Raw genomic sequence first — 20743 nt, forward strand, 5'->3', positions numbered from 1 at the left:
GAAGGAGATCAGGGCCACTTTGCCCTGCAGAGGGACCCGGGCCCCTCCTGGAACAGCTTCTGATATTTTCTCTCCTGGGCTTTACGCACTTTCAGAGGTCTGGTGAGCTGAGCAGAGGTTCTCGTGGGTTCTCGCTCTGGGAAGTTGCCCGGCGGGCGGTGAGCAGGGGTCTCGGGCCAGTGCTGAGACTTCGCATGGCGAGCCCTCCCCATCACTCTCACTGGCTCCCACAAAGACACGCCCCAAGTGACCAGGCGGCTCCATGTATATGTAAGAGCCAGAGCAAGTGACTCAGGCTGGAGGTCTGAGACATAGGAATGAGAGCAGCAGAATCCCTGATGGGCCAGCAGATGGTGGGATTCAAGTAGGCAGAGAGCAGGATGTGGCCCAGGGAGCAGTGCAGAGCAGAGAAGCAGCTGGAAAGGCTGGCTGGAGTGCGGAGGAGTCCTGTCAGATGCATGGCACTGCTGCAAGTGAGGAATGACGAGGGCCCGGCCCAGGGCCAAGAGGATGGACCCTAAGGTGGGAGATGACACACAGACGGGCAGGAGGAGGGCAGGGGTACCTGGGCAGGTGTGGAGCCTGGAACAGCTGGAGGTGACCGGAGGCATAGGGAACCACGGGAAAGGTGATGTGGAGGCACGTGAGGGGAAACCTCTATTTCAGGGGTTCCCACCTCTTCTGAGAACCACCCCCTCACAGGATGGCAGTTTGCTCTGAGGAGCCCTTGACCGAGACACAGACTGACAACTAGGATAAATTCAGAGCTTCTTTTAGGTGAGTTTGTGTCTTAGCCACCCCGACAGATGGCATCTGGATACATTTGGAAGATAGTTTCTGTAATAAGAGGCAGGGACCCAGTTCACTCTGTAGACGGTGCCTAGTGCCTGGTGCCGGTGTGGCTGTAGACGCGACCCCCTGGGCCGCACCAGCCTTGTCATTTCACAGGCTTGGACACTGCCGCCCGACAGGCTAGGAGTTAGCCCACGACCGGGCAGAGCCAGAAGCTGCAAGCCCTTCTTGGGGGGCAGAGATCAGCACGGGTTACTCTGGGGACCTCGGGAGAGAGGCAGATGGTGTGGCCAGACCGCAGTGGGCACTCCTGGCCTGTCCAGTGCATTTAGCCAGGTGCTTGTTGGTCTCAGGACCTTGTGGGTTTGACCCAGCACCTCCTTGAATACTGCTTCAACCCAAGGCCAGGCCGGGCGGGGCAGGGCCTTTGTGAGCTCAGATCAAATAAAAAGTGCCAAGGCCAGTGGAATGCTTCTCCTGATACCTGAGGATTTTGTCCCACTGGATCCTGCGAGTTTTACACAGTAAAAGGGTGGGGGGGATTATAATGCCCTGAGAGGTGGGGAAACAGGCTTCCGGAGCATCTAGGGGACCCCATCCAGGAGCTCAGGGGCTGGGGGGCCCCCTGACCCAGCGGCCCGGCCTGTCTCCTCAGACCTGCAGCCTGTCACCTACTGCGAGCCGGCCTTCTGGTGCTCCATCTCCTACTACGAGCTCAACCAGCGTGTCGGGGAGACATTCCACGCCTCGCAGCCGTCCATGACAGTGGACGGCTTCACCGATCCCTCCAACTCCGAGCGCTTCTGCCTGGGGTTGCTCTCCAACGTCAACAGGAACGCAGCCGTGGAGCTGACGCGGAGGCATATCGGTAAGGGGCGGCCGCGTTCCCCCCGTGACGCCACCCTGCACCCCAGCCAGCACAGCCCCTGCCAGAACCCACCAGCCACCATGGTGCGCCTCCCCCATGTCCGTCCCCCAGGCTCCGTATTGCCTCGTTGAGGGGCCAGACAGAGTTCCGGTTGCTTGATCGTTCCCACTCAGAGACCATTTCTGAAAAGTTGAAAGCCACAGAGGAGGACAGTGGACTTTCTTGAGAAAGGCAACCGTGCAATTCTCTTAATAAAAATACCCTTGAAGTACTGATAGGTGGACAAGTATATATAGTCCACCTTGGAGGAACGATATTCTGTTTGTTCACTTCATATACGATTGTTCTAGGAACTTAGAAGAGGTGGAGAGACCAGTATTTGCCCGCTGCCGGGACACCACTGCTGCTAACACTCTCTCCTGACACTCAGCACGTGGTGAAAGATCACTTAGGTTAGGGAGGATGAAGCCTTGCTGTGTGTCACTTGGTTTGCTCATAAAATTATCATGCTGAGGATGTTCACAGCTTTTCGATCCAGAGTCCTGGAAGGGCCATAGAGATGGTGTAGAGATGGTGGGTATTCTCAGACATTGTTCAGTGCACGCAGGGTGGCCAAGGGGTTCCAGAGTAAACTCAGGAGCTGGGCAGGGCAGCAGGGGTCTGGGCGCATGTGACCCAGAGCACCTCTGCTCTTGTTTGTGTTATATCTTGCACCTTCACAGAAGATTTCATTTGGAGAGAGGGTTTTACAGTCAAGAAAAGTTTGGAAGCCATGGGCCTGCGCCAGTGTGCCTATTTTCCAGGGAATAATAACCTGATGCCCAGGGAGGGGCAGAGCCCTGCAGAGGCCACACAGCAAGTGTGTAACACAGTCGGTGACAAAGAGCCCCCTCCTGCCCCTGAGCCTGCATCCTTCCCAGACAGCCTCCTACTTGTTTTCTTTTTAAAAAGATCCTCGGTGGTATACACAGGTGTTTACTTACCCACTTTATACTTTACTATATTTAAATATAACATTTCAAAAATTACCCAAACATTTTTGTCCTTTGGGTCTGGGTCTTCCCACCTCCGCCTCCCGCTCTTGACTGACATAACTCCAGGGCGCCTCCTAGTGGCCCCTGATTCTGTCAGCACCCTGGTGTCTGTGAGCCGCCAAGTCCTGTAGCACTGAGCCAGGAAGAACTGGGGAGTGGCGGGGCCGGGGACAGTGGTGGGACGAGGAGGCAGGCCTGCAGCCGGTCACCTGGTTTCCATGCCACTCCACGTTGCGCCTGTGAAAGCTGGCTCCATTCCCTGGCCCTCTGGGCCTCTGCCCCCAGGAGTGGGAACAAAAACCTTCCAGGCAGGAGAAGAGAACATCCCCTGGCTGAGCAGAGACTCATTGTGAGAGGGTTTATATAACTTGCTTGAATTGCAGAGCCAATTTAAAAATAATTTCTGTCCATCTGGAGTGGATTTAAGAGATGAAGGAAAAGTAAATGATACAAAGCTATGGAATGTTTTAGAAAAATGCATCGAGGGGAGAAAGGTACAGGGAGTGGCACTAATTAAGCCGTCCTTGCAGTGAAGGGCTTCTGGGGCATCTGCTGCCTCAGGAGGAGCTCTGCAGGCTGACTAAATGAGTTTCTGAATCTTGGAGGGGGAAGGGACCTAGTAGTAGCAGCAGCAGCAACTACTGCTCACCAGGCACTTGCTGTGTGTCTTACAGCAGCCCCATGAGGTAGGTATTATTGTTATCCCCATCTTACAGATGAAGAAACTGAGGCTCAGCGGCTGAGTAACTTGGCCGAGGCCCATGGCGGGTCATTGGCAGAGGCTGCTGTTAATACTTACCCATGCTCTTTCCTCTTGTCGTCTGCCTCCCCAGCTTTGGCAACCTAGCATCACCCATCACTTCCCTGTGTGTTTAGGCTTGGGCTCTGGGCCCCGTTTGCCTGGTGACCCTGGCAGAGAACCAGTCACTTGGAGCATTGGCTGCAGTTCTGCCTCCTTTGGTAGCCTCAGCTGGTGCCAGGGCCACTCTGACCCGAATCTCTCTAGGGCGAGGCGTGCGGCTGTACTACATCGGAGGCGAGGTCTTTGCAGAGTGCCTCAGCGACAGTGCCATCTTTGTCCAGTCTCCCAACTGTAACCAGCGCTACGGCTGGCACCCAGCCACCGTCTGCAAGATCCCACCAGGTAACACCACCGACATACCCACCCTTTCCCTGAGGTCCTCTCCTCTGCGGCACATGCCTGGGATGCTGGAAAGGTTTCTTCTCTCTTACCTTTTCTCCTCATTGGTGTTTGCATTGACAATCTGGAGATGCTTCCCTTGGGTTTTCTCTCTGCCTTGCTGTCTTAGTGTGACTTCCCCGAACCTTCGGGGAGCAGACGCAGCATCTGACAGATCTGCCTTTGATCTCTGGGTACCTGTTTATTGCCTGTGTGCATAGATGCTAATAAGATAGTATGCCTGCTTCCTTCTTTCTTTTCTCCCTCCTTCCATTCCTTCCTAAAGCCAAGCTAGATGCTGTACGGGGATGGAGGGGTGCAGGAAGTCCTCCTGCTGTCCCCACAGACCTTACCCATCAGCTGAGTGTACAAGGCAAAGACACAAATGCGTTTAATACAAGGGAGGGTGCTACGCATCATGCAAGCAGCACAGGTAAAGTGCTCTTGGATCCAAGGGGAAAAACACATTTAACTGCTGGGATGGATCAGGAAAGGCTTCATGGAGGAGAAGGCATTTGGGCTTGGAGTGGTAGGTAAGCATTAGGCATAGGGTGATGGTGGGGCGGGGACCGTGAGGGCATTGCAGGCAGAGGGAACGATATGGGCGAAGGCCCAGAGGTGATGCAGGGCAGGGCACACGTGGGCTGCACTCTGCCTGCAGTGGAGGCCATTTAAACGACAGTCGGGAGACATGTTTAGAAAACATGATGGGACCAGGCCATGGAAGGACATGAGAAAGTTTTGCTTTTATTCAGGGGGACTGTTGAGGGTTTTCTGGGTCGGGCTACGAATCCCACCTGTACTCCAAGGGGTGGCAGGCTCACCCCAGAGGGTGGCTTGGACAGGGCCAGGCCTGGGTAGATGACCAGGCAGGTGGCTGATCTCATCCAAGGCCTCTTTATTTAGAAAGCTGAGGCAGAAAGCCCCCACCGAAGCCCACTTCTCCCAGGGCACGCAGCCACAGAGTGTGGACTATGCCCGGTGGGTAGAGTATGTGGCTCAGTCCATTGCCTGCGGCACGTGTGGCATGTCTTCCCGCTCACTAAGTAGCAGGTGATGGTGGAGCGGTGGGTCGTGGGCTGGATCAACTTAAGAATGCAAGGAGTTTGAGATGCTCGTGGTGCCCTCCATTTCTGGAACGTCGTGTGGTTGCGTTTGCAGAGCACACGGCTATCTTGGGGCTCACTTAGTCCTCACCAGTTATTCCAGCTCTTCAGGCGAGGAGGCATGCTGAGGAGACAAGTTCAGAGAGGTTAAGCTACCTGCAGAGGACACACAGCTAGTAAATGGCTGAGCCAGGATGAACCTAGGGCTGTGTGCTCCTCTGCTGCTTGCTGGGCGGGGGACCGGAACCCACTTTGGGCTCTGCTTCACCCCTCTTCCCCTCAGAGAAAATGAGAAGAGGAAGTCCAGATGCGCACTTGGCTTTCTGCCCATCCGCGGCCCCGCCCTCTCCCTCTCTCTGGTTCGGGCAGAGCTGGCTGTGGTGCTGGATTTCTCATGCAGTGTCAGAGCTGGGGGGCCTCTGAGGCCAGCCTCTCCTTTTACAAGGGAGACACGGGCTTAGAAGAGAAAGTGACCAGCCCAGAGTCACGCAGCAAGCCGAGGGGCACAGTGCTGGCCCATTAGTGTCACGTCAGCTCACCTTTTGGGCATTTTCGGCATGTGCTTTCTTTTGTCTTTTATTTTTCTGACTGACACATTCCTGGCACTCAGGCGGTAGGACTTCGAACAAGAGATTTACGGTAAACTTTATGTGTGCCTGTCTCTGGTTTTATGCCTGGAGTTAGTACACGCCTTCACTTTGCCGAGAATGTCACCCCACCCCAGCCTCGTGCCCAGAGGCCAAGATGTGGCCCAGATCTCTCGCTCCCTCCTGGCCTGGGCAGAGGTGGATTTGTTGGAGGAGCCCAGGTGGAAGGTGCCCAGGACCCTCTGCCGAGCTCCTGTTGGCACGGCAGGCCGGGTAGCCTCTCAGCTGGCCCGTCTCTCTGGTGCTCCCTCCGTCAAAGGGCAAGGACTCCTGTTCCCCAGGAGGTCGGCCATACCCGCACACCACATGGGCCTTCAGGCTCGTGACCCTGCCTCTGTTCCCTGGAGTCCTGCCTTGGCCCCTTGGCCCAGGGCAGGGCCCACCTCTCCCAACCGTTTCCCTTGTTCCTGGGCTCACTTTACTGTCTTCCTCAGCCTTCCCACAGCTCTGGGAACTGGAGCTTATGGGCCACTGTTTAACTCTCCCCCCTCATCTGTGTCAGCTGCATCTCCCCATCAAGGCGGTGATGGCTTCAGGGGCAGGGACCACGTGGGCTCGCCCCCAGTGTGGTGCTGAGCGTGGCTAATATGGGAACACCGGTCTGGGTGACCCTGGGGTGGGGGGGCTTTAGCCAGGAGAGGAGCTCCGGACAAGTGCACTCTTCGTCCCCACGAGCACTGTTTTTGTTCTGTTGGCAGGGTGCAACCTGAAGATCTTCAACAACCAGGAGTTTGCCGCCCTCCTGGCTCAGTCTGTCAACCAGGGCTTCGAGGCCGTGTACCAGCTGACCCGGATGTGCACCATCCGCATGAGCTTCGTCAAAGGCTGGGGAGCCGAGTACAGGTCGGGGTTGGGGCGCCTGTCCCCGGGATGCGGGGACTGCAGGTGGCTCAGAACACAGAGCAAGGGCTCCCCAGAGATGAGCTAGGCTGGCCCTTGCCCCGAAGAGCAGAGGGACCAGGGATCCGAGCGGGGCCAAGTCCCACTAGACAAGGAAGAGCTGAGCAGTGCTCGCCCAGTGCTTCAGAGTTTCTCAGGAGCTGGGAGCGTTCCATCCTCACCACAACCCTGGGTGGGGACGCTGGCATTGTCCCTGTTGTACGGTTGAGGGAACAAAGGCCCAGGGAGGGAAAGCGACTTGCCTGAATTTGCATCATTTGTGGAAAAGCTGAGCCTAGAACTGTGTCCTCTTGGCGGCTTCTTCCTTGTTCGTTTTGGGCAGATGGTTTTAGGAAGACCCTCTCCGGGGAGTTAAGTCTTCATCTCACTGTTCCTTCTCTCCTCTGTGGCTCCATCTCTGACCCGGTGACCCTGAGGATCTAGGATATTAAAACTGAGAAGCAGGGAAGGGAGGAGGAGATTTGGGTAGTCAAAGGAACAAAATTTACTTGCTCAGAAATGATTTTTTCATAATTTTAGATACTGATTTAAACATGGCACTGGGCCAGGGGTGTCCCTGGTTTGCTGTGTCGAATCTCTCGGGCCACTCTGGTGTGGGCTTAGAGAAGCCCGTTCCTTTTCCTTCCACACCTGGACAGGAGTTTCCCCTAGAGGCAGGTCTGTGTGCCCAGCCCCAACTCTGCAGCAGACACAGAGGTGCCCACACGTCAGCTGGAGCCAGCGCCCTGCAAGTTACTCTCTCCTTCTCTTCATTTTTCCAGATGTTTGGAATCCATTTTGTTTTGCAGTCATTCTGCACCCAGGCCAAACCCATTTCAGTATTGGCTCTGGGCCACCATTTGTAATGAAATCCAGATGAGCATGACTTATGGAAAGTCAGATTCTCATTAGAGGATTTCGGTCCATAAAATCCTCCTTCATTTACCATACTTTAGCTGCTGTTTTCCGTGTCTGCCCCACAGTGCCAGGGAACGCAGCACCTTGGTCTCTGGGGTCTCTCTCAAATCCGGGATGAATGACCAGTTGAGCTATCCGAGTGGTCAGCCGTCAGAGAACTTACAACCCAGTTATAATGGCCTGAGATTAGCCCAGGCCCAAAGGCCCAGCCCGAGGGACGTTTTAGCTCACCTTTTGGCCTTGGCTGAATCATTTAGGGAGCAAGAGTTGAAAGGTTAGAAAATTAATCTTCTTTTTAGTTGGGGAAGGGAAATATTTAAAGATGGACCCAGTGGAAAAGAGCCAGAGGGAGGTCCATTTGTTCCTGTTAGCACTCAGACTGCAGTCCAGAGGGCCACACTCAGGCATCCAGGTCAGGCAGGCACGCCAGGGCCGAGTCTGCAAGCCCATTTCTAACCCTCCACTCAGGAGAAGCGCAGGCCAAGCAAGGAGGGTGGTGACCTCGGGCCAGCGGCTCTTGACCTGGTGCAGCACTGCAGTTCTCCAGCTTCAAGTGCTTGGGAAGAGGCCCCCTGCTGGCAGAGAAGCCTTTCCCTGGGGGCACTGTGTCACCGTGCAGGACATACTGCCAGCACACCCAGTCCTGTGCAGCCCACCACGTCACTGCCACCTGGCAGCACCGCAGAGCAACCTAACTGGTGGTGCGGCCCCTTCCCAGAACAGTCTCGCCCTCCTCCTGCCTCCTGGGCCAAGGAGAGTAAGGTTTCACCCCTTCCTGTGAGGTGGCTGAAAGCAGGGCCCAGGCCTCTCACCTCCAGCTGGCACCAGCGCCTCCGGCCTCAGCAGATAGCCTTTGCTCAGTGGAGGCCTTTGGGAGCTTGCCTGCAAGCTGCGTCATCAACCAGCCCGAATTTAGACAAAGTGCTTTGGGGAAAAGAAACGTGTGGTGTGCCTTGGTTTTTTCCAGTAATTGTTCCATGGCTCGCTCTGCTCGTAAGATTTTCCAAAATAAGGCCATAGATGGGAATTGTATCAGCACATTGGGGACCGACAGCATGTGGACTCTGTCGGCGCTTTGTAAGAAACACCCCTCAATCAGGCAGACGCACGTCATCACGGCCTGCTGGGGGTGGGTCGGGGCTGAAGGCAGGGGAGCTGTAGGTACCCTCTCAGGACAGGGGGACCCGAGAGACCTTTGCTCTGGCTGAGGTTCTCCGCATCAGGAGCCCATCAAGGCAACCGGGAGGCCTCTGGGGTACCCTGGAATTTGCCTTACATGTTTCTCTTTAAGGGGGCCACCTCCTTCCCTGGTGCAGGGGAACCTGATTTACTCAAAGCCCTTCCTGCTTGGAGTTTGGCCCGGCAGTTTCAGCAAGTTCGTGGCACCTCCTCCAGGACAGGGTCTAGCAAGGCAGTCTGTATCTCTGGCTCTGGGAAGAAGCCTGTCACCAAAGCAGGAAAAGGCATTCTGACGTGTGTGCGCTTCTGGACATTCTTAACACCCCGCAACCCACCCCTTTCCCAATGTCTTGCAGGAGACAGACTGTGACCAGCACCCCCTGCTGGATCGAGCTGCACCTGAATGGGCCTTTGCAGTGGCTTGACAAGGTCCTCACCCAGATGGGCTCCCCAAGCATCCGCTGCTCCAGTGTGTCTTAGAGACATTGGGTGTGAAGGGGGAGGGTGGGGAGGGTGGGCTTGGGGAAAATGGCCATGCAGGAGGTGGAGAAATCAGAACTCAAATTACGGTTGTCAAAGAAGAAGAAATTTTTCTCCCTCAACCAAAGTGGCACGAGCCTGTTTTACAGAACATGAAAGCAAACCCAGAGATGGATTTTTATGAACAGCTGTGTCTGCTGAACACATCTGCCCTTTGGCCCTGGTGTGAAGGGCAAGAAATGGCTTCTGCTCTGGTGGCTTGAGCAAACAGGTAGTATTTTACCACCTGCCCCCTCCCCCAGCCCCTTTTTCTTTTAATGACAGGAAACGGCCCTGTGGTAAAGACCAAGTGCAGAATTCGCCTTGGGCGCTCTAGAGGCAGGGAGAAGCCGGCAGGCAGGGGTATGAGCGCACTTCAGGCCCAGCCCTCCTCTTCCAGTGAGCATTCCTGAACCCCAGCAGTGGCAGACCTTGCACCCTGGGGGCTGAATTGACTTGGGGTGGGGAGGGGTCTTGTCTGTCTCCACCCCTCGGGGAGCATACTGATTGGTGTGAGCGAATGTGTCCAGAACCGAGCACACAGGGACCGGTGGGAAAAGGTGGTGACACCTCTTCTTTAAAAACACTCTTAAAGTTGTCTGCATTTTCAGCAGTTGGAAGGATCTGTTGAGGCTCAGCACGTAGGAAATGTATAGTTTGTAGCATCACGTTAATCTCAAAGAGATCTGAATTATGTGAAATGCTCCCGGGAAGCAGGAGGTAGTTGTCCGTGACGGTGTTCCACCACGGTGCGCGGGTCTCCGGTCACCTGTAAGAGCTCGCTCCGCTTTCTCATGCATTCGGCTACATTGGCTGATGTAGTCAGTTGCGTTAATTAAATGAACTTTGTCGTATGCTCTTTTAAACCCTTGTTTTATATTTAAAAAAAAAAAACCTTGGGTTGGCACGTTGATTGGGAAACCAGAGGGGGACCCAGCAACTTCTCCCCCAAAGTGAAGCTTTTCCAGGTTTCGTTGGGAAGACACCTGCCAGCACTTTTGGAAGCTGAAATTAACAGGAGCAAATTCACCAGGAGGGAAAGATCTCAGGCCAACACAAAAGCAAATGAAAGGGCTATTTAAAAAATTTTTTTACACCTTTGAAAATTGCAGGTTTGGTGCAAAGAGGTCTGTCATCTTTCCCCTGGGATATGAGATTATCTAGCTCACAGTAGAGGATCATCAGTGACAACTCTAGCAGTTATAATGTGTAATAAGTACTGCTCCCAGTGGCAATTAGTGAGAAAACTACTATAAGTTATTTCAACTGGAAAAAAAAAAAAAAAGAGCCCTCTTCTACTGGCCTTTTGCAGAATACAGCAGATGGAATTGCCACTTGCAATTGGTACTTTATACTTTGCTGCTGTTTTTGTATGAAATGACTTACCCCATATTTTTGCATGGATTTCTACCAGGAAAAATAAAGGGATTTCCTATGGAAGTCCTGTCTTAATTGCAGGTGAAGGGAAGAAAGTGTACACTTTTGGCAGGTATAAACCTCAAATGTGATGACATTTCTGATGCTATGTGGAGATGTTGGGGGCTTCCTGGGTGCCTCGCAGGATCCTAGGCCTCTGAAGCTTCAGCCCTGAAGTTTCCAGGTAGGAGAGCTGCTTGCCAAGCCTCCAGAGCACACAGGAAGAGACGAGAGTACCTTGCCAGACCTGGACTGGTCTTCGCGCAGGACTGTTGACACAGAGCCGGAGACGGTGTGTCGTCCCTCACTCCACCTGAGGGGACCAGATACTGCAAGTCTGAAGTTTGTGCCTGGTATGAAATGATGGTGGACTGCTTCTTTTAGATACAGGAAATCATCTGAACCTCCTGGATGTGTGTTCCTGCTCCCGGTCAGGTCTGAGACTCATGGTATGACTTCTTATTCCATTTTGGCCTCGGCTGAAGCCATCGTGCTGCCCCCTCTAAAAGCCATGGGGAGCAGTCTCTGAGGGCCCGCGTTCTCCACCTGCTAACGTGATCTCCTATGAGGGCTTCCTACGGCGCACAGCTGTCCCCCAGGTACTTGGGAACTGGCTTCAGGTACAACCCAATTTGGGTGATCTTGGTCACATCTGGCTGCATTTGGATGGTGTCTTAGAACCCTCAGTGCTCAAAGCTAAAGGCTACTTCTAGGAGGCATGAAGTTTTAATTTTGTGTTTTTTCCGAAAGCTACTTAATTGGCCCTTTTTCTTTATAGACTAGACTGCTGGAGGAGGATGAGTGAGGAAAAAGTGGGGAAGCCCACCTTCAGCACCATTGAAAAGAAATTTGGTTGTACCCAGAGGTTAGGATCTGGTTTCATTCCCACCATAGAGGCTGTGTAGGTGGCTTTGAGGCACGTGTAATATTAGTGTCCTTCAAGTCATAAAAATAGTTTTAAAATCCTATTGCCTGCAGGCACTTATTATACATTGAAAAACTTAAAGGACAGCTGAAAGGGGCAGGAGGAAATCAGGGCAGTTCTGGGGGGGTGACGGTGGCTGTTGGAGACCCTTTTCAGTGCCGTTGTCCAGGCTGCACAACGTGCCTTGTTCCCCTGCCCCGGGCTCCCCGCCAGGCCACCTTCACCTTGCGGCTTGTGCTGACGCTGACCTGAGAGTAGCTATAGCGCGGGGTCCTAGATCCTGGCCTCAGCACCTCCCTCAGGAGCCAACTTGTATTCCCTTTCCTCTCCGCCCACTCCCTCCCTCCCCCTAACTTTATTTAGTACTTGGAGCCTTCCAGCGCAAGTAGGTAGCCGCCCCAGCGGTTCGGGTTACAGGCCTGTGCTGGCCAGTCTTCTCTGCTGGCCACCTTCCTGGCAGACTGCAGATCAGACATTCTGAGACAAGCCCAGAGTCAGGAGCGGGGACTTGGACTCTTAGGAAGAACAGACATGAGGGCAAGGCTGCTGGCAGACTTTTCCATTGTCCTTATGTTGTCTGTGCTGTATTTTTTTTATTTACCATGGTGATTATTTTTTTTAAATCATTGTTAATGTATTGGAATGAGCTGTAGCACGTATCTTGTGCTTAGTTTGTTTTTCTCCATCTCCCTCTGGCTTCCTAGAGTTTGGACGTATTCCAGGGCTAAATGCTTTTACTCACACTGCAGAATAAGGTTTTCTTTAAGTAACGTGTGCATGACATGCATGTATGTGAGTAGCTTGGGGAGACGGCAGATATCTGATTTCATTCTCAGCCCCAAGCTGCCATTTCTGAGGCTCCGTGAGGGTCTCTGCGGGGTGAGAGCTCACATTAGGCCACTCTCTGTAGTCCTAAAAAGGAGAAGGGAGGGACAGGAATCTTCAGACTGCTCAGGGGACTGTTTACCAAGGGGGTTACCAGTAGCAAGAGAGGGCATGAGTTTGGTTCTGGGCCCTGTGTCTTACTGTGTGACTAGGTGGCAGAGTTGGGAGTTTTTCCCAAATCTACATCTTTGCTAGAAGAAAACCTCAACACAGCTAAGTTGTACCATTTTTCTTTGTGTGGCATAGATGTTCCCTTTTGAACCCCTTCAAGTAACAGTCTTTCAGGATTATCAGCCACTCCACAAGTGGGTGGGAAAGCAGAAAAATGTATGGATCAAAAATGAAGATGAGGCATCTCTGATGGAAGAGTGGGGAAATGACTTGCTCTACAGGCAACCTTTCAGAAACACAGCTATCACATGCTAAAACTCGCGTATTGTGTAAACTGGATTGAGAAATTCTCTCAAGGGATCCTGTAATTTTTTTTTTATGCTAAAGTAATGTACACTCGAGCATTCTGGTGTTTTTATATTTATGTAATAATTTCTTAAAACCATTCAAGACAGCTAACTATTTAATTTTTTGAAGAAAGTTGGAAAAGGCTCTCCTCCCAAGGACAGTGGCTGGGAAGAGACGGGGCACAGCCAGTTCCAAACGCTGGTAGAGGGTGCACTGGCTTTTGGGCTCAGTGCCTGGAACGACCGACCCAGGCTGGCTCCCCACGTGGCAGCATGTGACCCACGCAGCTCGGAGTCGAATACAGGCCCTTACGTGGGGGCCTCTGAACCAAGCCCCTCTCCCTTCTTAGGGGTGAGAACTGTACAGAGGGATGGAGCCATCTTCCTCCAGGAAGCCTTCATTCACCCTCAGTGCTGCTGTTGCAACTAGGCTGTTCTGGGCAGGACTCCTGTTTGGGTGTGCGTTTGGGTGAGGAAAAAGAACGCGGAGGATGTTGATTACCTTCCCTTCTCAGCCAGCCTGACCTTTTAATACCTTTGTAAAAAGCATGTATGTATTTATAGTGTTTTAGATTTTTCTAACCTTTATCTTAAGGGCAGAGCACGTGTTTAAGCATTGTGCCCCTATTGTTAAAGAACTGTGTCCTCTCTCCTTCTCTCTCCCCTGTAAGTGCCCTTCTAATAAACTTTTCATTGAAAAGCTGCTGGGCCAGAAACTCACTCTCATTCTCGCTGCCATGTCTGGGTGGAGAGGAGAGGTTAAAGGGCCCCGGGGGCTTCAGAGAAAAGTGTCTCCAAGCCCAAGTGCACTCTGACCAAGGATGTGCCAGGTCCCATTCTGCCACAGCCCCGCTGCCCTCATTCACTCACCGAGGGCAACACGCGGTGCCAGCCAGTCCTGCAGGGATAGTGGGAGCCTCCGGGTCAGGCACATGAAGGTGTCAAGTCTCCCAGTTGGCACGTCTCCCAGCACTGCACAAGTCCCAGCGACGCTGTCTCCACGTTGTGACTTCGTGTTCGTTTCCCTTGTATTTGAGAGCCTTTGGCAAGTGAGTGGATGCCACCGGATTAATCTTGCCACAGGCAACGGAGGTAGGTTTCAGGTTCCGAAAGGTTTCCACACTCTCCAGCTCACGTGACTTAGCTCCTGTGAAAATCCATTTTAAATTCCAAACGCCCAAGGAGAAAGAGACTTCAAAATTGTTTTCCATGGCTGAATCTTACACTGACTCCAGCTGATGTGGATTAAGAAACAGGATGGTTAAAATGAATAAACAATTTGAGGGAGGCGGAAGGGGGCTGGAGTAATTCTCTAGCTGGGCCACTTCTACAGCAGCCTTCCCTCCCAGGACCTCACCGGAGTCCACATATGCTGTACCAGGAGGGAGGCAGATTTCCCAGGAATGGCACCCACGTGCCTATAGGTTTGGCCTCCATGAACTACATCAAATCCCTACCTTCGTTGTTATTTGGCCAGTTCTAGCCTCCCGCCCCTAAATGACTTTCCCCAAGGTTTTATCTAGTCAATCTCTCGGCAAATGACTCTCACATCCCTACCTCTAAACCAACCTGTTCCTTGAGCGCCACAACTTTAAATTCCAGCTGCCTGTGAAACCCGATCCAAAACAACTCCCCCAAACTGAATCATCTCCCGCCTTGCCCAAGCAAGCTCCCTTTCCTGACTCTCTGTGTTTATCGGGAGCCCCCCGCCTCCCCACCTTCTCCCAAGTCCTGAGCAGCTCGATGCTTTGCTTTTCCTTGTTCCCCCCCACCTCCCGCCTCTGCAGCTGCCCCTGTTGATCCAGCCTCCCTTTTGGAAAGGCTCTGAATGTCCGCTCTCCTCTTTTTCTCAGGCCTGCACCTCCCCCTTCCACGGGGGTATCCCCAGACCAGTGTATGTACTCCTGACATTTCTCCCTGAGAGAGCTCATCTAACCTGTGTGATTTCAAGCCACATAATGCTAAGGACTCCCAAATCAGTACTTCTAGCCCAGACATCAATCCCCAGCTTCAGACTCATATCCAACAGCCTGCTGGCTACTAGTACGTGGAGGTGCCACAAGTACCTCAAAACTCAGTTTAAAAACCGGAAGTCATCCTTGCCCGTACTGAACCATCGCCTTCTCCTGGCCTTCAGCCCCGCTTTATCACAATCCTTTACCCAGCCCATGGCCACGAAGTCACAGTCGTCTACCACTCCCTCACGCCCCACATCGACCAGCCCTGTCCCTCCGCTCTCTTGGCCCTGTACTCCAGGCCCTCTGTCACCTGGACAACTGCATGGCTTCCTAACCACTCTTGGAGCCCCCAGCCTGCTTTCCCATAAATGCACCATCCACACTGCCCCCAGTGACCTCCCTGACCTTAGATGGCCCCAGAGTCCACAGCACAAATTCTAAGGCCTTTAACATGGGCCACGTGACCCTTACCACCTGGCCCCTGTCCAGCTCTCATAGCTCGCTGCCTCACCCCTGCAACCCAGCGTCGCGTTAACTGCAGTTCCTCATGTATCACACCAGTCTACAGCCTCCTCCTCCCACCCCGCCTGACACCACCAATTCACCGGGCTAACTTTCCCTAATGCTCTGAGACTCACTTCAGAAAGGAAGCCTTGTGTGAATCTTCCTTGAGAGCAGGGTCTGTATCTTATTCTTGTATCCTCAGCTTCTTTTGGCCACCACATATTTTTGCTGAATCCAGGGAATGAATTGGTACCTGTATCTAGTAGATTCTACCTTAGCAATGTCTTTTCCATCCATTTTCATTGTGCTGTCCTATACAAGTCCTTATATATGGTTGAAGGAATACCACCAAAATAAAGTTCCTGATTACCTTTTATCACAGCTATTTATCACAGCTATTCCAATATTCTCCTAAATTGTCTCCCTCTAGTCCAGGGATGGCAAGTACAGGGCAAAATTACCACCTTTCACTAGTTCTCTATCCATGCAAAAACCACTCATCACAATGCTGGGTCCATTCTCAGCTTCAGAATCCTTCTCAACACAGCTCTCCAGGCAGACTGGTAATCAACTGGTGTTGGCTCGTCCTGCTGCCAGATTTTCCTGGAATTAATTACACTTACAGGTCTTCTGCTCGAAACCCGCTGGCTCCTTGATTACCTCCCGAGTAGGCACAAAGTGGAATTCCAAGGTTCTCAGCATCACTCCATCCTTATCTACCACCATTTCTCTAGCTGGACTACTGGGGTTTCCCCAACATAACTCCTTGCTTGCTTATCTCCATACCTTTGTTCATGCCATAGCTTCCACTAAGAATTTTGCAGCCTTCACCCACATATCTGCCCAAATTCGTATCCCAAAATGCTCAAGTCAAGCATCACTTCCTCAAAGTCAGTGGGTCTCAAAGTGTGGTCTCTGGTCAGCAGCATCAGTATCACCTGGAAAGTTAGAAACCCACATTCCCAGGCCCCACCCCAGACCTCCTGAATCAGAAATCCTGGGGTGGGGCCCTCCAGGTGATTCTGACATGGGCTCATGATTGAGAACCACTGCTCCAAGATGCACATCATGCTCTTCCTAACCCACTCGGCTCTCTCCTTCCACAGCAATTAAGGCTGGACACAGCACTCTTCACATCCTGCCCAGCATCTGACCTTTTGTAGCCTCACTTTGCTCGCCCCCTTCTCCCACCTGAGTTAGACAATGAGCTGCTAGGGAAGAGAACCCGCATCCTTACCCAAGTCTGCAGGCTCGGCCACGGCCAGCACAGTCTGTCACCAAGAAGGCTCCCAGCCAGTGCTGGCTGCACTGAGTCCTCGTTTCAGCTCTCACCAGGAGAAAGGAACAGGTTGCAGTTGCTCGTCCTTAACTTCAAGTTTGAGGCCTTCTAACACCATTAATGACTTCCTGAGATTTCCTGGAACAACAGGATTGATGCAGACCATGTCCTTGGGCTTCAAAGGAACAGACTCTTCTCTCCTAAATTATGCTGCTGTTTCCATAAAGTTCCTACCCCAGGCCTCACTCAGCCTACATTCTGTAGCATTAAAGGCACCTGGTCGATAAGAGAAAAGGGCGAGGCAGTGGTTGGTCACATGCTTCACAGGAGAGAACCCAGGAGGCTTTCTGTGACCCATTTATGCCTTGCAGATTTATAGCTGTGAGGATCAAGTATTTGAACCTATCACCATACACACAGATAAAAAAGGATTTTAGAGGAAAAAAATTTTTTTCTTCCCAAACCTGTGTTCTAGAGATGCAGTTAGTTATAACCATTAGGTCCAGGTTTTGAATCAATACTTTTCCAACAGGAAACAAAGTAGAACAGCACATCATTTAGAGCTGGACCAGGGCTCAGTAGTGTTCCAACAAAAGATCACACTGTTGCTATTACCTCTTTTCAATTCTTCATTCTGCAAATCAAAGAAACACCTCAGAATCGAGAAAGATACTTCCTATACTAGAGGAACTGTAACACACACTTAACTCTGAAGAAAGACACCTACATTAAGAGCAAGGCTGGTGATGTTAATAACAGGCATAGGTAATGCCCAAAATATAAAACTTAGAAAACGCCTAAGACCCTTTCTGCAAGAGCTTACATGCCAAAGGGGCAAGGATGGATCACTAAACTAAACCCCAAGTGGAATCTAAATCAAAACTAGAACTTTGCCCTGCACTGTGAGCATGATGCTTTTAGGAACATACGAATTATGGGCAAGTTAATTGTTAGGGTGTTGTTTTTAAATCTTGTACTAAGGGGGTACACTTGACCTGATTTTTCACACTTTCTCCGCCTACAGCCCTCTATGAGATGGGTATTTAATGATAGAATGCTGTAGCTAAACTGTCTTGCCTATTTTAAAGTTTTCTGGGTCGGGGGTGAAAGGCAGCTCTTAACTCATCCAGCATTCTCGGTCTCCATCAGTCAGAACGTTCAATGAATCAAACCTCTGACCACACTGGACACATGTTGGCTAAATTTAGCTTTGTATCAGCAAACACTCCAGCTCAGAATAGTTCAGGGAGCTCTCGTCTTACCCTTAGACAGTGATTCTTCAAAGACTGTTTTTCCACGGCAGGCCAAGACAGGGCAAGGGGCACTCCACGTGCTCTCTCGATGGCCACTGTCAAGAGACTGACCCAAGGTTAAGGGAATCTGGCAGGCCACGGCAAAAATGTTTATCCCCACCTCTCCGTGGTGGGAACACGAAGTTAGCAATAGATCACATTTCCTTTGTTATAAGTAGTCTGCAGTAATGGCTTGACACGCTCTATGGTCCTTGAACCACATCCCATATTACTCAGCCATCTAAGTCTAGCATCCCTGAATCTCCAGCTTCTCTGAATTAGATGTGGCCAAGTTCTATAAATAGAGAGCAAGCAAACTGGTTCTGTCAATCTTCTCATATTCTGGCAGGATAACATATCTTAAAATTATAAAAATATCTATGTCTTCATCACTCTAAAATTATTACATAACATATGATTTTCTCAGGGAAATAAAAAGTTTATTCTTGTCTCTCCCTACCTCCTAACACTCATGGACCTTAAAACTTTAGGATCATGTTCATCAAAACTATTGAATGCAAGTCCAAACCAGCTTTAAGTGCCCACTATGTGCCAGACACCATGTTACACAAATAGAAAAATGTTTAAGGAAAAAAAAAGCCAAGGTTCTTGTTTTAAATCCCAGATGGACAGTCCATAGTAACTTATGGTGGCATGTACATAGGTCACTTTAGATAGGATGCAATTTTTATTACACTATTAGCTCATGATCACTCTTCTTAAAATGGACCTTTAGTAGATACCACTGGACACTTTAATCTCACATCTCCCCTAGAAGGGGCCAATACCCCCAGATAGCTGAGCTCTTGAAAACATGACTTGATATTATACATATAAATGGTGGATTCTAAAAGAGTTTGACAAACTCTTAGATTATCTGCTACTTAAGCCTAATCCAATAAAGGAAGGCTTCCCCACCCCACCCCCCAAAAAACAACAAAATCATAAAAATACACATAAGCAGACTTTATAAATAAATCACATTTTAATCACCTGGCTTTGTTTAATCCACAAAATCAAGTTCACAGCTTTTTCTAGTCTGTTTTCCCTAACCACGTGACCTAACGTATTTTCTGAAACCTTTCATGTTTTAAGAAAAATATGTTCCACCTTCCATCTTGCAACCCCAGAGCCAGCTTCCCTTATATTCCCAGTCAATGGCTGATGCAGTCACCTCAAAGAAACACTGATGGAATGATGGTAAACTACAGTCTCAAAGACCTTCAGAATAGTGACAAGGAAAAAGAAAAGAAAAGAAAGAAAAAGAAAAAAAATATCAAGCAAGATACAAACAAGCCTATAAACAAGTCAGGCGGCCAAAATGATGATGGGGAGTTCAGCAAAAGATGACTGGGTTGAGTAGGGAAGTATCTCAGGTAGAGAGAGCTAGGGTCTTTGTTAGTCAAGCCCTAGCATGAATAATTTAGTGTTCTTCATCAGATGAAAGGCCTTCAATTTCATCTCTGTCTCCCCCAATTGCCATCCAGAAAGCTTTGGCCACCTGTGGAGAGAAGCAAGCAACAAACTGTAGGCAACAACTGAAGTTCAGCTCGTTGCATATGTTATACACAGAAGTGATTAAGACTTAAAATTTTACACCCTGCCCTCCAGCACTCTGGCAACATCTATCAAAACCCCCTGAACACCCTGACCCATGACTTCTACTCCTAGACTTTATACTGAGGATATAATCAGAGCTGTTTACACAGGTGATGTATAAGGATACACACAGCTTCACTACAGAAGAAAAAAAAGGCCCATGACCTAAATGTCCAAAAGGGAACTGGATAAATAAATTATGACACATTCATACAATGGAATACCATAAACCATATACATTTCCTGCCAAGAACATGTTGTGCTGGTAATAACCAAACCAAACAAAACAAAATAACTAAGCATTTTCCAGCCTAACAGCTAAGAAGGCAAACATCCTGAGTCTCAATGTTCCACGTCACTCAACATACATTGGAAAATCTTGGTTTGACTGCAGCAACTATATTACTACTGGGTAAATATTCAATTAGTTATAAGTTAATATCCAACAAAAAGTTCACAGTAAGATACTTTAGAAGCAAACAAGTGTGATATACCATTCTTATAGCACTGGACCTGCTGTAGGTACTCAATAAGTACCTGACTGATTTTCTCACCTTTTCTGCATGCAACTTTCTTTGCTCGTGAGGAAGCGTCGCAGCCTTGTCTAGGGGGAAAATATATCTTAAGAAATTCATCTAATAGCACGGTGACAATGTGGAATGCATGGATGTTCTAACACTAGAAGATGGGAAATGGGTTTCACAGACACATTTATGGTGTAGTCATTATAGCTGTTAGGAAGTTTAAGTCTTCCAAATTTTCCAGATGAGAATGATGTGAGTAAATTGGTAGGGATCTTACTGATTCCATGTTAATGAGACACACTGAAAGAAACAGAGACAGGCAAGAGAAGAAGGGAAAGTAAGAGGAAAAAGAATGAAGAAAGAGGAAAATTTTCCCAAGGAAATTTTTACCAACAGAGGATGGCACAGTCCCCCAGTACCCAAGTTTCTCAGATGAGGCCAGGGCATGGAATGCAATCAGCAGTTACAAAGTAAAATCCTACTATATAAAATAGAGGAGCATCAGTATGGGAATCTGTTAGACACAATGGATCCGATTACCTTTCATTTCTTTTAACTTTGAAAATAGTCTTTCAAAATTCTCCAAATCTCCTCCGCCTGTAGTAAGACTGGCTAGTTCTTGAATATCCAGGTCTAACGTGGGATCTGAAATAAGGATTCATCACACATTATTTATGTATGTGCTAAAAACACAGAATCCAAAAGCAATCAATCTGGCTTTGATGAAAGTTACCACTGAATGAGTGCCCACTGGGGACCAGCTGTACAGCTCATGGTGCTG

General features: G+C 50.2%; 2 protein-coding genes across 3 annotated transcripts in view; one reads left to right on the plus strand and one right to left on the minus strand.

Annotated features, from left to right (window-relative positions):
- The window catches only part of SMAD3 (SMAD family member 3), a 120757-nt gene extending 107246 nt beyond the window's left edge, over window positions 1–13511 (plus strand). The window contains exons 6-9 of the mRNA XM_081229009.1: window positions 1448–1660; window positions 3701–3838; window positions 6326–6470; window positions 8960–13511. Of these exons, the coding sequence (XP_081085135.1) occupies window positions 1448–1660; window positions 3701–3838; window positions 6326–6470; window positions 8960–9083 (620 nt within the window). The 3' untranslated portion in view covers window positions 9084–13511. The remainder of the gene's footprint in view (window positions 1–1447; window positions 1661–3700; window positions 3839–6325; window positions 6471–8959) is intronic.
- A 5294-nt stretch (window positions 13512–18805) lies between these two features.
- Window positions 18806–20743, minus strand: part of AAGAB (alpha and gamma adaptin binding protein) — a 78181-nt gene continuing 76243 nt past the window's right edge. For both annotated transcript variants that reach the window (XM_081229011.1, XM_081229010.1), the window contains exons 8-10: window positions 20503–20607; window positions 19993–20042; window positions 18806–19340 (exon numbers count right to left, since the gene is read on the minus strand). In XM_081229011.1, coding sequence (XP_081085137.1) covers window positions 19263–19340; window positions 19993–20042; window positions 20503–20607 — 233 coding nt within the window. In that variant the 3' untranslated portion in view covers window positions 18806–19262. The remainder of the gene's footprint in view (window positions 19341–19992; window positions 20043–20502; window positions 20608–20743) is intronic.

This window comes from Mesoplodon bidens, assembly GCF_964165515.1.
Source record: "Mesoplodon bidens genome assembly, chromosome: 3".
Taxonomy (NCBI): Eukaryota; Metazoa; Chordata; class Mammalia; order Artiodactyla; family Ziphiidae; genus Mesoplodon; species Mesoplodon bidens.